The 13,139-nt window shown below is 48.4% G+C and overlaps 1 protein-coding gene across 1 annotated transcript in view; it reads right to left on the bottom strand.

Annotated features, from left to right (window-relative positions):
• Positions 1 to 290: 290 nt before the first annotated feature.
• Znf407 (zinc finger protein 407) overlaps positions 291 to 13,139 on the bottom strand; it is a 209,998-nt gene continuing 197,149 nt past the window's right edge. Inside the window, exon 6 of the mRNA XM_050165042.1 lies at positions 291 to 2,612. Within this exon, the coding sequence (XP_050020999.1) occupies positions 1,273 to 2,612 (1,340 nt within the window). The 3' untranslated portion in view covers positions 291 to 1,272. The remainder of the gene's footprint in view (positions 2,613 to 13,139) is intronic.

Raw genomic sequence — 13,139 nt, 5'->3', positions numbered from 1 at the left:
GGCTTGGGAATGGACACAACTCAAGGCGAAGAAACCAGGAGGCGGGAGGCCAGGCCCTGGGGGTACGCTCTCTTGTGGCCTTAGGAGGGATTTAAATGACTCTTGTACTGACAGAGAGCCTGGCTTCCTGTCCCTGACCCTGGTAGACTGTGTCATGGCACTGGCTGAGGAGCAGTCTGCTATATACGAACTGCTTACAACAGAGATGAAGGAATTGCCTTGGCGGGCTGGCCAGCATGGCCGCTGCAGGCGTGGCCTTGACTCAGAGAACATCATCACCTTTAGTTTAATGCTATAATTTTATTTCAAAGAAAACAACAAAAACAATTTTGCCTCTGAGGAAAGGGGTTATTTTACAAATTTGAAAAAAAAAATAAAAAGCATTGGAATCAAGAAATTAGCGGAACACAACCCTGCACCCAGCACTTACAGTGAATCTACCAGGAAGCAGGAGGGAGGGGGCAGAGGGTGGGCGTTGACCGTAATGTTTGCCATCAGCCTTCCTGCTCTCAGAAAGTCACAAATAAATCCTGGAAAAAATGGTACTGATACAAACAAATATTTGTTATAAAAAGCAATGAGCAGTATTTTCCACAGTAGACATTTCATGTACAGATGTTATGATATGGAATTCAGGATGAGAATCAATTATCTTAACCAAGGTGGATTTTAACTCAATAAAAATTTCAAGACTTTTCAAACCACAAATGAAAGATTTCTCTTGTGCAGAATGACCATGGCAAAGGAAACACCTAACATGTTTGCAGGGAGGAAATTTATACAGAAAATGAACTAACAGGCTTCCTTTGGTCTGGGAACACCAGTATCTTAAACTTAATAGCTCCGATTTTTAACCGGAGGTGGGGGGAGATGACAGAGCTGCAGGGCAGCGGCAGAGGTGCGGATGAGGCGAGAGGCATTTCCTGTTCCCATCAGCGGACACCGTCTTCTGTCTTCTGATGACTTAAAAGGGAACAAGTATGGAAGTAAAACCAGGGGAAACTGCTTCTCACCACAGTGGTGCTGGAGGGGCAGGGCCATGAGCAGAGGGCCTGAGACCAGCTCTACGGCACAGGGTTCATCCTGCCTACCGACTCTTCTTAGGTTGCTGGGCTACCTAGGTGTAGGCGTGGTTCTGTGCTCCCCTGCTGAAGGCCTGCTCAGCACACCTCCAAAGCAAGGGAGCAAGCCTCACAAGCAAAGCTGGGCGGCCTCTACGCCGGCCCGAGCAGGTCTTTGCACACTGCCCTGCACCTAGCATGGAGGCCTGCCTCATGCTTCTTGGAGCTCACTGTTTTCTCTTTGGCTCTGGATCACTGTGGCTGCTGGGGAGCCATCCTGGGTATAGATGACCATGCTGGTCAACTGTTCCGTGCTGCTTGCGCCCACAGCCTCAGCACCGAGGGCAGCCCCCGCCTGCAGGATCTCTGGAGCGCTGGCTGTCTCTATCAGCGTGTGGGAGTAAACCCCTGTGTCCTCCTGCACCCCCGGAGGCAACTCTGTTACAATGTAGTGGGTGGCTCCCTCAGGGAAGCTGCTGCTGGATTCCCGGACCATGGCTTGGACCAGCTCTTCAGTCACAATGATCTGTGAGATCTCCCCTTCTGACTCTACCAGGTCCACATGCTCAGCTGGCACCCGTAAGCCATGGGTCTCAGCATCCTGCATGATGAACTGGGAGCCTTCTGCAGCCACCATGTGGACAGCGCCCTCCTCGTTCACGATGACCTGGGTCACGCCATCCTTCATCAGCTGGCTGGCGGCACCTGTGTCACACACAGCAAACTGGAGGACTCCCTGAACCATTTTCTTGAAGGCCACCTGGGCTCGTTCCTGAGACGTGATGATGGCCGAGGGCCGGACAACCTGCGTCAGTACTTCCATGGCCGCTGGGCTCTCTTGACCATCCTGGAACAGCGGAGTCTCTGCAGCCTCTGTGTCGGCATGAGCATGGGCTGGTTCTTGGCTGGGCAGCTGGATCAGCACGTCCTTGTGGCCAGGCCTGCCCTTTCCCTCATGCCCTGCTCTGTGCTCCACCTCTCCCAACTCAGTGACAGCGCACAGCAGTGCATCTAAGGCTGAGGAGGTGTCTGCTGGAGGGACCGCAGCCTCAGAGACACTCAGCATCTCCTGCTTGGTGACCTGCTGTATCACAGCTCCACCTGGACTGAGGTCCTCATCCACACTGGGACTCTCCACAGAACCCCCCATGACAACCACCTGGGTGGCTCCATCAGCCAGCTGCTCTGGGAGGATAGGCCCAGGTACCACACTGCCCACGTGAGACCCATTCTGACTCGTGGCAATGACCTGCCCGTGTTCTGTGATGTGGACCACCCTGGCCACCTGGCCCGCCATGGCCAGGGTCTGCAGTGTGGCCGCAGCTGTCTCCTCCACAGAGGCGTCCAGGGCGAACTCCCCATCATAGCCCTGGATGATGATGACCTGCTGGACCTGCTCTGGCGGGGACGCCTGCCTCTTGCTGCCTCTCAGGGACTTCTCCTTGACAGGTGATTCCTCCACCAGGGTGGCTGCAGTGAAGGGGCTGTCCGTCTCCACAAAGGTGGCTCCTTGTCCTTTCAGGCGGCACTCGTAGGACTTGGACACAATGCCTGTAGGAGACAGGGACCAGTTAGAATGTGGAAAGAGGACTTCAGGGTTCCAGTTAGACAGCTCTTCTGCAGCTGCCCTGAAGCCTCAGTGAAGCAAGTGCGGCCCTCCCTGCAGAGGCCAGGGGCTCCCCACTAGAAGCAGCAGGTGGCTGCTCATCATGGGCCCTGTAAGGGGTGTTGTGAGACACACTCGTTCCATACTCATGTGACACGTGTGCAAGCCCCAATTCTCTGCAGCAGTGTGCAGGGTCCGGGGTGGAATGCAGACAGCCTCTTCAGGATGGTGGTTAATACTGTCAACCCAACAGCGTCTGGAATTAGCTAGACCTGGGCCTCTAGACCCGCCTCTGACTATGTGAATGAGGCTCGCCTCTGAGTATGTCCGCGAGGGATTATTAGCTGAGGTGGAAGACCCAGCTTAGGGGTAGAGGGCGCCACCCATGGGCTGGAGGCCTGGGCTGGATGAAAAGGAGAACGGGAACTGAGCACCGAATACACTGCTTGGCTTCTAACTGCGGTTGCGGTGCCTGGGGGCTGCAAACCCTGCCACCGTGGACTGTATCTCTTTTCAGTGGCTTCAGACACTGTCACAGCGGCGAGAAAATTGCTACATATGCTTCCTCTCACCTCCAACAGCAAAGACAATGAGAGGAACCAGCCGGGAACCAGCAGTAGGCTCTTTTAATCCAAAGGAAAACCTGTTCTTAACGTCAAACTATCAAGTACTTGTTACTATCAAGTATTTGTTTAATTGATAAGGATAATAAAAGTTTTACACATTAAATTTTAAAAGTGTCACTAATAAATGCACCTGTAAGAGTGCACAGAAACAAATATTTACTAAAGCAAAGTTAGAAGCAGCTCAGGGTGGCTCTGCAGAGCAGTATGGGCTGGCAGTGTGTCAGTCCACGGCACAGAAATACAAACAAAAGGCCTGGGCACTTGGAGTCTGGAAGATCTCTGCGAGCAGGCCTGAAGGGCAGGCTTTGGGGCCCAGGGAACAGCCCATCCCAGCCGTACAGTTCAGGCGCCCTATTGGAAAAGGAGACATACAGACATCAAAGCTGTGCCTGCTGACACACCCACGGTGGCTCAACACTGTGGAAGGGGACAAGCAAAGCTGAAGAGACGCAGAAACCACACACTCAGGCTGCAGGACGGTACTGAGGGGAAGGAGCTGCTAAAGAGCCATGACCTGGCCCACAGAGCAAGGCGAGGACAGAGTGGTCCAGGGGATGAGAGCAGAGGCTGTGGCATCCTCACACACCCCACCTAGGGCACCTGTGCAGAGAAAGCTGCTGACTTCTTTACTGTGACAAAGGGACAACAGTGCAGGCTTTCCCATGCCAACCCAAAGTTCCTTTCAGTGAGAGCACCGTGATTGCAAAGACAGGCCGACCCTTGAGAGGGCTGCTCTGCTTTGGGGGATGAGGAGAGAACAGGAAGGAACCATGGGGAGAGGCTCCGGGGGAAGCCTGGCATTCACCTGGCCTGGGGCTATTAGCAGGCAGACAGGAGGGGCTGCTTCTGCCCTGCCATGCACCCAGCCATTCTGTTTCCAGCCCAGCCACCATCCCATGGGTGAGCTGCTTGCCCAGGAAGTTGGGGTGGATGAGCCCTGACAGGACTGGCCTGTCTTAGGAGAGAAACCTTTGAGCACAGATGGGAGGAAAAAGAGGCCAGAGAGATGGGTGGATGTAGGGGCCTGCAGCCAGGATGGATGTGGGGGGCCCACTTCATAACCGCATCGAAGAGTCTTTCTCAACAGGGTGAGAAAGGATGGAAACTGTATGCCTCATTTTGATCAAGTAGAGAATGATTCTAATTAGAGTTCTTGTTTTCTTCAGATCCTAGCTTTTCTATCAATTTAAAAGTGTTTTATTGTCACCACCTCTCTCCTCGCATCTGCAGTTCAGACACATCTTACACTCTCATTGACATGTTCTGTTGTTGTTGTTGTTGTTTTAAAACTATGTGCTATATCCTTACCAAGAGGGTAAGGGGTTACTAAGAATTATAGTTCACTATTTATTGCTGGCGTCCAATAAAGACAGCAGTTTTGCTAACCATTGGTCTGGGTGCAGGCTCCAGACAGGGCCTTTGGGTTCTGACTGCTAAGAGGACACACCAGGCCGATTTTCAGACTACAGGACAATTGTCCTAGACCTGGAATTATTTGCTGGTTCCTAATGCTATTTTTGCCTTTGTTAGGAAACTCTCTATGCTGTGGACCTAAGAAGAGTTATGAAGTCATGAAATCTTAGCTCAGGAAAAGACAAGCACCAACCTGACCAGCTCCACTCCCAGGAGCTCCTTCATGCTCACTGCTGACTATGGGATGCACGGTAGGGATACTGGTCAGCCTGGTGCAGTAGGGAACGCCAGGAGATGGACCTCAGTATCCCCCATGGTTCTCCATGCCTGTGAGCCTTGTCAAAGGACAGCACACCTGCAGTGTACTCACCCTTCTTCTCTCACTCACTCCCCGTGGGGATGGAGCACCAGCTGGAGCACTAACTAGGGCAGGCCGTGATCTGACCTGCCTCCACTGGCATACACTTTGCAGAGTAGCTGCAGGCCCGCAGGCCCAGCTAGTGCCCTGGGTTTTCACCTTGGGATCTGGAATACCTCCTACAGGACCCTGAAGGGCGCTGCTCAGCAACCTGCTTGTGGCTGTGAGGTCCTATTGCCACCTTGTCTTCTTACTTTTCAGAAAAGCAAAGCTCTCATTTGCTGGGACACAGGGATCTGGATAGTAAGTGTGAGGGTGGAAAAGCCTAAGCACCCCGGGAGAACCGGCTCAATCAGGCATGCAGGGCTCCACCTACCCCATCAGACTGAGGAGTGCCATGCATCTGTGCCTGGGTCTGGGTTGGCCCGGCTCCTGATCAGCCTGTCTGTCATCCACTGGGTCATCCCGTCCTCATCTGGGTCTGTCAGGTTCTCTTTTGGTATGCATGCAATTTCCTAACCGAGCTCTAACTTTTCGGCTCAGGATGTGGTATTTTGCTTGCCTTCCTAAATTGTGATTTTGATTTGTTTTTGCTCATTTTAATTTCAAGGTCACACACAGTGTAATTCAGAGGGAAAGCAGGGAGTGACAAAGAGAATGTTGCACTCAACTTGCCTTGCCCCAGTGATTACCAAAGAGGGAATACTGCCATTGCCGAGACAACCAGGAGAAACCAAGCTGGGGGAATAAGCAACAGCCTGTTCTCAGGCTGTGAGCAAGGTCACACTGCGCCTCAGCAAAGCCTCCTCACTGGCAACTGAAGGGAATGTCTTGGGCATAGAGCAATCCTCTACATTCCTCGCAGCACTGATAATCACCAATTCTGAACTACTTGCTCAGCTTATTTGAATCCAGAAACGGGTTACGCTCCTTCCAGACCATTAAAGTAAACTGCGTGGGTAAATACTGCTGTCAGTTGGGTCTGTGATGAAGCTTAAGCCACCAACATCTTAACCTCCGGCAGCATGGCCCCCGGCTAGTCCATCATAGTTCATAAATGTGAGCGCAAGTCCGTCTTTTGATTCAGCAATTTAATAACTTCGAGTGCTGTCAGTACTGCTTTGAAAAATAGCACCTATAAAATGTAACAGCCTCAATCAGATTGAAAAAGATTCACCCATCGAAGACTCTTCCATTTCAACCATAATGAATTAATGTGGAGCGATGCAGTTCAGGTGTCGTTTACACGAATGGGAATCTCTACCGTAATTTCAGGTTCAACTGGGCTATGACCAAGAATGCACTGGGCACACATGCTCTTCCTAGTGAACATGGACGGTGAAACTGGCCAGCGCGACGGCCTCAGGAGTGGCCCTGGTGGACAGGGCACTGTTCGGGCTTTATCCTAGATGGCCTAGTTACTGCTGGAGCTCCAGCAAGATCAAAGATCTGTAACAGCCTGGGCATGGCCAGCCAGCATTGGTTTTAAAAGACACTGCCGACTTTCAGAGGGACGACAGTATCGGAGCGCCTACACTTAGTCCTTGGGCTTGTTCTCACGGGAGACATAGTCGCGCAGAGGTTGGGAGTGGAGCTAGAAGGCGGCCCTGTTCGTGGTTATGAGGCCGCTTTATTGCTTATTTGCTTCCATGAGTAGAGTTACCGCCCATGTCTAAATGTGTGGAAGAAGTACCAGCTCAGCTGGTAATAAAGATTAGGGCTTTTTTTTTTTTTTTTTTTTTTTTTTTTTTTGTCAGTATCTGTTTTCCAGGAAGTGTTTTGGGCTAAGCCTTGTTTCCCTAGAGTACAGCAACGAAACGGTGTGCCCTCTGGAAGACAAGGCTCCAGAGATGCAGACAATACAAGGAAGGTGGTGCCTCCCAGTCCACGCTGGGGCTGCCCCCTCTGGCCGCTCTGGGCATCAGGGGAGCTGCTATGCACCTGACCCTTCCTTTGTGTGTGATATTCCAAGCTTACTGTCATCATTTCCCCCACTGAATAAATACCTTATGCTTTTGTTAAGCTTACATTTAATTAAAATGTACAGAATTTGTGCAGTAAACTCAAATGAAACAAATAAAACAAGGGCCCCCTCTCTTGAAGGCATACGTTGTGAATGAAAAATGTCATTACAGACTAAAAAATTTTGCAGTAAACAGGGCCTACAGAGAGAAGTTTCCCCTGTAATGACATCCATAAAATACACAAATGGCACTTTTAGTGCCATCCTGAATATGGCATTTTCTGTGCTCTACACACAATCTAAATGGTTTGATCATAGAGCATAATACTCCATTGGGTTTATAGAACAATCAATGTTCCATAAAATGATGTATTTATCCAATAGTAGGCTCAGCAGTTACTGGTCTATGACATTGTAGGACACAGGCTTGGGCTCCTCTCAGCACACATGCTGGCTGTAAAACTTATCTAACACCACTTCAACAACTTCAGCTCATCTGTGGCAAGTAATTTGTGGAAGCCTCAGCTTGGCTTAAAAAAAAACTTGTAATAAAAATTCATAGAATTTTCAGGAGAATGAAGGCTGATGACAATAGAAAGGTCACATTGTGTCTGTACTAGAGGGGTCAAAGGTTGTTGGCGGTTCTAAAACTGAAAGTAGATTTCATGCATCGTGTAGCAGATAAAGATGGCATTAAAAAGACACGTCGTGGGGTGAGCTGCCTAGCGCCTGTGCGAGTGGTGTTAATATCCTATGTAAACCGCTCCGCAGCTACGAGCCAGCCTTTACTTCACACCAAACGTTTATGTGCTGCTCGGGTGGACTGAGGGTTCTGTGGTGTGGAGTCTGTGTTTTGGTTAAGTCACTAAACCCTGAAAATGCCGGGCTGCTCCAGTGTCATAATTAAAGCGCCTTCGATATAAAGTGATCCAAAAAATAATACTTTTCATATAAAAATTTGGGGCACACATGACACTGTGATTCTTAAGCCATGTATAATTTTTCCTGACTTCCATTTTAAGATGTAATTTTAAAAGGAATGTTAAAAAATCATACTTAATGTCTATTAAAATGAAACAATATTAACAGATTATGCTAATAAATTAGAGCCATATTTTAATGTCACAAAAGCTTATAACTTTCTCAAGTGAAAGCAGGAGAAATGACAAATTAAAATTCAGTGAAATATAACCTTTTAGAAGTTTAGAGCAGGGAATACATTATTCTCACAATAGCAGTCAGCAATAGTTTAGCCAGTCAATGTCGATAATTGCTCCGTAATTTATTCATCTTAAAGACAGCAACAATCCCTGGCATCGTGCAGGGCGCCCGCCCGCTTCCAACCTGCTGTAGAGTGAGAGCTTTCTGAGCAACCTGGTCCAGTCCACACGGGGAGGGGCTTCCCACACCACACACACACACACACACACACACACAAACACACACACATACACACACACAAACACACACACACACACACACACACACACACACACACGCCACTCTTGTCGGAAACCCCGGTCCAGTGCAGTGTAGGACTTGTCTGGGATTAAAAAAGAGCAAGTGTCTGGAAGAATGGTGATGACGGTGGTGGGGTAAGCCTCTTGGACTCGTATACTAGTAAATAAGGCATAACTTTTTTTTTTTTTGAGATTACAGTTGTTCAGTATCTAATGCCCATTACCTCAAGCATTAGAAAACGCATTCTGACAAGTGTTATTATAATTCGCATAGAAAACAGAAATTGGCAGGATATTTGAGGCACAAAAGTAAGAATTACTTTTAGCCTTTTATGTACTTGTTGAATATAAGCATCATAAGAGTGAGGCTGTCTCAGAGCACAAGCTTGGTTGTTCTGAGCCTAAGGTAAGTCTCCGTGATGCGGCTCACCTAGACATGCAGTACATGCATCACAGCAATGACCCCAGGGCATCTTGTCAAAACACTCAGTTACACCAGACACAGCCCTGCGCAAGGATACCCTAAGAACTGCAGTGGAAACCAGCACAAGTCCCCTCCCTCCCCATTGGATGACGGTCTCTGCTTCCCAAGAGTGAAAAGAAATTATTACCCTATAAAAAATTAGCGGAAGTCAAGCCACTGGGAAGCTCTTCAGACATGAGGTCAGACACACAAACTCTGCAGACGCACCATGAAAGTTTGGGTCCACATAAAGAACCAGGGCAGCCACTTAGACACCACGCATTCTAACTCCTTTTTCTTAAGGACCACCAGTGTTGCGTTTCACACGGTAGTGACAGAGATGACTATGGACGACCTCTGAAAAGAATTCTAAGATATCCAGAAAAAAATGAAGAATAAATTTTATCTCAAGTTGGAAATATATACTTGTTCAGGTGTCTAACTTTACCACGAATAGTCTCTGTGGCCCAGGCATTTCCATGGGCACTGGAGAGTGACGAAGGATAAAAGACAATGTTTTACTTTAAAGAAATTCTGTATTATAGCAGACCCTTAGGTATATATTATCATTTCCATGCATGAAGATCTGGGAGTAATGGGAGCTGGGCACACAAATCTCACTCAGTGAGGTGAGAACTCGTCCTTTAAGGTTATCCTGCTAGGCTGTGGGTGGGGGTGAGGGAGGCAGTGGTTAACTGTTTCTCTGCTGAGCAGACTCCTGTGAGCTGCAGCAATACATCATGGGATGCCAACTATATAACTTGGGAAAGCCCACTCATGTGACAGAAACAGTGTCATCAGGTGTCGCAGAGTGATGGAATGGCACTTTACAGTTAGACTGTGAAGGGCTCTATCTTGTTATTTACTCATGAAGAGCACTTCCTAAAAAACCAAGGGAGAAGTAGTGGGGGAGGGGGGGAACAGGCAGGAGAGGAAAAGAGGGATGTCTATGTTTGCACTTGGGACGGGGTGCCGCTCACATTCTAGACATGACTTTGGGTGCATGGGGCCAGAAGGCTGGCTGGGTGTTCTGCATCTCCTTCCTGGGCAGTCTCCCTGGGAACACACTCCCCAGGGGACTTAGGTTCACTTTGCTCCTGCACACCATTACCTGGGGCAACATTCATGCCAGAAGCTGAGAACAGGAGGGCTCTCAGCTTTCTCCTCTTCCCACAAGGAAGCTAGAGGCCCTACGCTAGTCCTGCAGCAGGCACCTTTCTGAAGGCTTCCAGGTCCTTCCAGGTGGACAGCACCATCTGCTCGTGTAAGCCTGCCTGGGTTTGGCTTCTCTTAACTAGTACAGGCATTCTTTCTGCTTTATGAAATCAGGAAATTAAGAAGCTCAACGACCTTTTCCAAAATGTCCTCTGACAGTTTATAAATGCTCAGTACAGATAACATAACATCGGGAGACAAGACCTATTTTTCAAAAAGTTGTACACATTATACATACCTTAAAATTATGTAAATACAAAGCTTAGGCAGTGTGGCTGGAGGGCATGCCTCTCAGGCAGACTTTAGAGGGCTAACAAAGCAGAGCCAGCCGGTCTCCCTTTGTTTCCTGCAAGCTCTATGAGCAGATCCCACTCACTCTCCTAGTCCAGCCCTGTCTCCTCCACATTCTAGTACCGTGCTATCTTTCCCGAGGAAATGAGAGGAAATATACATTTGTCTTCATTGCAGACACTTTTGTATGAAGGTAAAAAGCAAACTGCTTCCCGGCAACAGCACAGAGGCACCATTAAAATCAAATTTACAGTAAACAGAACCTACAGCTGGGGTAGAACACTAACTGTTAGGATTTTAATTATCTGCAAAGCTCTTGGAGGTCGAACATCTGCTCCTACCCAAATGACAGCAGCTGCTTGTATACACTTAAGACAATGCGGGCTTCTTCCCTGCATCTTACAGTGAGTCATATGGTCTTGGCACATGGCTGCTTTCTTGGTCTGGCTGGGTAAGGGAACTGAAGTGTCTTGGGGGAACAGTCCTGAAAAGTTTGATCCCACCTTAGGGAAGACATCCCAGCCTGCAGGACTGTTGAAGCATCAGCAGAAGAGGCTGGGCATCAAGGAGTGGGGCACCATGGAAAGATGCCCATGTTGGAAACAGTGAGGAGGATGGACAGAGGGCATTAGTCCCTTCTGGCATCAACCACATGGCTGAGGGCCAGGTCAGCCCTATGGCTTGACTTGGGTGAAGCTCCTGCTGTTGTTCCGGCCTCCTGCATACACCAGCAGAGGTAGGGTCAGGACAGGCAGGTGCTGCCATGGTCAATATGGACAATGTTTCCTTTTCAACCAGTGGACGCTGAAATCTTGGTCTTTTAAAAACCTTCTATGCTGCCTGGTGTGTAGATTAGGAGCTTTGGCATACAGAAGCCATGAAGTCACCAACTATTCAACTGCCTGCTGATTAAGTAACAGTGCTACAACTTGGGACCAGTAAATTATTGAGGGATGTAGGATGTAGGTGCTGGTCACACCCACATGTCCACTTGACGCATCAGAAACTACACTGATAATTGAGAACTGTCCTTTCTTATGTGATCACACCTGGCTCATCACAGAGCAAATTCCATGTTCCCAGGAGCCTAGAATGATTCCTGGATGTGATGAATGCTTCCTGCTTATTACAAAGATGCAAGGACAGTACCTGGTAGGTGGTTTCTGTGCACACTAGAGGTCGGGCATCTTGTTTCCAAGAACACAGGGTGACTGTGTGCTTGAAGTTGAGTCTAGAGCATGAAAGGGCTCTGAGGGAGACCAGGGGTGCTATGTGGAACCCTGCCTCTTGGGTTCCTAACTATCCTGGTGGAAGATCACTGCTGGGAAGGAATGAAGGATGGGATCTTGCTAAATTCCTGTGGAGAACTACAATGTAGTTCTCCTAGGATCCTGGAGCTGGACCATGCCACCTGCCTTAGAGAAACTCTCCGACCAGTGACAGACAAGGCTGAGTCATGGAGCACGTGGTTATAGCACATCATTTGCCTTGTGACTTGGGCTCTCATGAGCTTGCTGTACATCCACAACTGCCTGCTCTGAGTGGATTCTATTGGGATCACCAGTTATGAATTAGGAAGGCCTAAGAATGGGCTATCATCACACAGAAACAGCACTTCTGGGATCTGGCTGGAGTCTCTAAGCTGCTTGAGCAGTATGTGGGCACACTGTACCCATTAGTAGACATGCAAAGTCAGGCATTTAAAATGAATACAAACAAAGATTTCTTTCAAAGGCCAAGCAAGCACTCTCTTTTAACAAAACTGCACAATTATCTACCGAGACACGAGGAGAGAATGCCGCTTCCAGACAGCAGAGATGGATACTGAAAGATCAGAGTCATTGAGAATGATAATAGAAGATTATTTTTTATTTAGATTTCACCAAGACAGAGAGAACACTAAACAAGGTCAGACCTTCAGTGGAGTTCAAAGACAGCATGAAAACAAAGGTTTGTTAAATTCTAAGTCACCCAGTAATACTGTTCTTCAACTCTACATCTGCTACGGTTTTAGTTTCCTTTATGTTACTAACTTAAATTTCCTTGGAGAATAATCTTAACTATTCAACAAACACCAATATTGACAGTCTACTATATCAGCAAGCCAAATCTGAACTACAAAAACTCTAGAAAGAATAACCTACACCTTCTAGGGCAGGAACCAGGAAGCACCACAGAAACCCTGCAGCTTAAAGGATGAGTAAGAATAAGTAGTGGAGAAAATCCTATACTATTCTGAGCAGATGACAAGCCTGTAAGCAGTCTGGCTTGGCTGAAAGGTTGGAAGGCAGGAGTCCGGAGGGAAGAGGTGGGAACTATTAGGTTATGCAATACTGAGGGCGGGGCTTGAATTTAGGAATCAGTAGTCACTAGGGAGCATGAAGAGATCTAAGCAAGGAGGCACAACTACAGCTGTGCTAAGAGAAGGGAACTGTGGGGACGCGGCAGGGTCCCTTCTAGCGATGCACTGAGGGAGGAGATTAAACTCAGGAGCTCTTGCAAAGGTGAAAGAGAAATAAGATTAAGGACACTTTAGCTTCCTTGTTTCTTGAAGTCCTGTAGGCAAGCCACTCTCCCTGTGAGCTCTCATCACACCTCCTCAGAATATAAGCTCCCCAAAAGAAGGCACCCAGATTGTTGTGCAAGCACTTGACACAATCTATGGCACAGTGCATTTAAATAT

This window comes from Alexandromys fortis, unplaced genomic scaffold (assembly GCF_014885135.2).
Source record: "Alexandromys fortis isolate MF-2015 unplaced genomic scaffold, M_Fortis_MF-2015_v1.1 scaffold_160, whole genome shotgun sequence".
NCBI lineage: Eukaryota > Metazoa > Chordata > Mammalia > Rodentia > Cricetidae > Alexandromys > Alexandromys fortis.
Note: the sequence above shows the minus strand (reverse complement) of the source record. Positions and strands in the feature narration are given on the sequence as shown.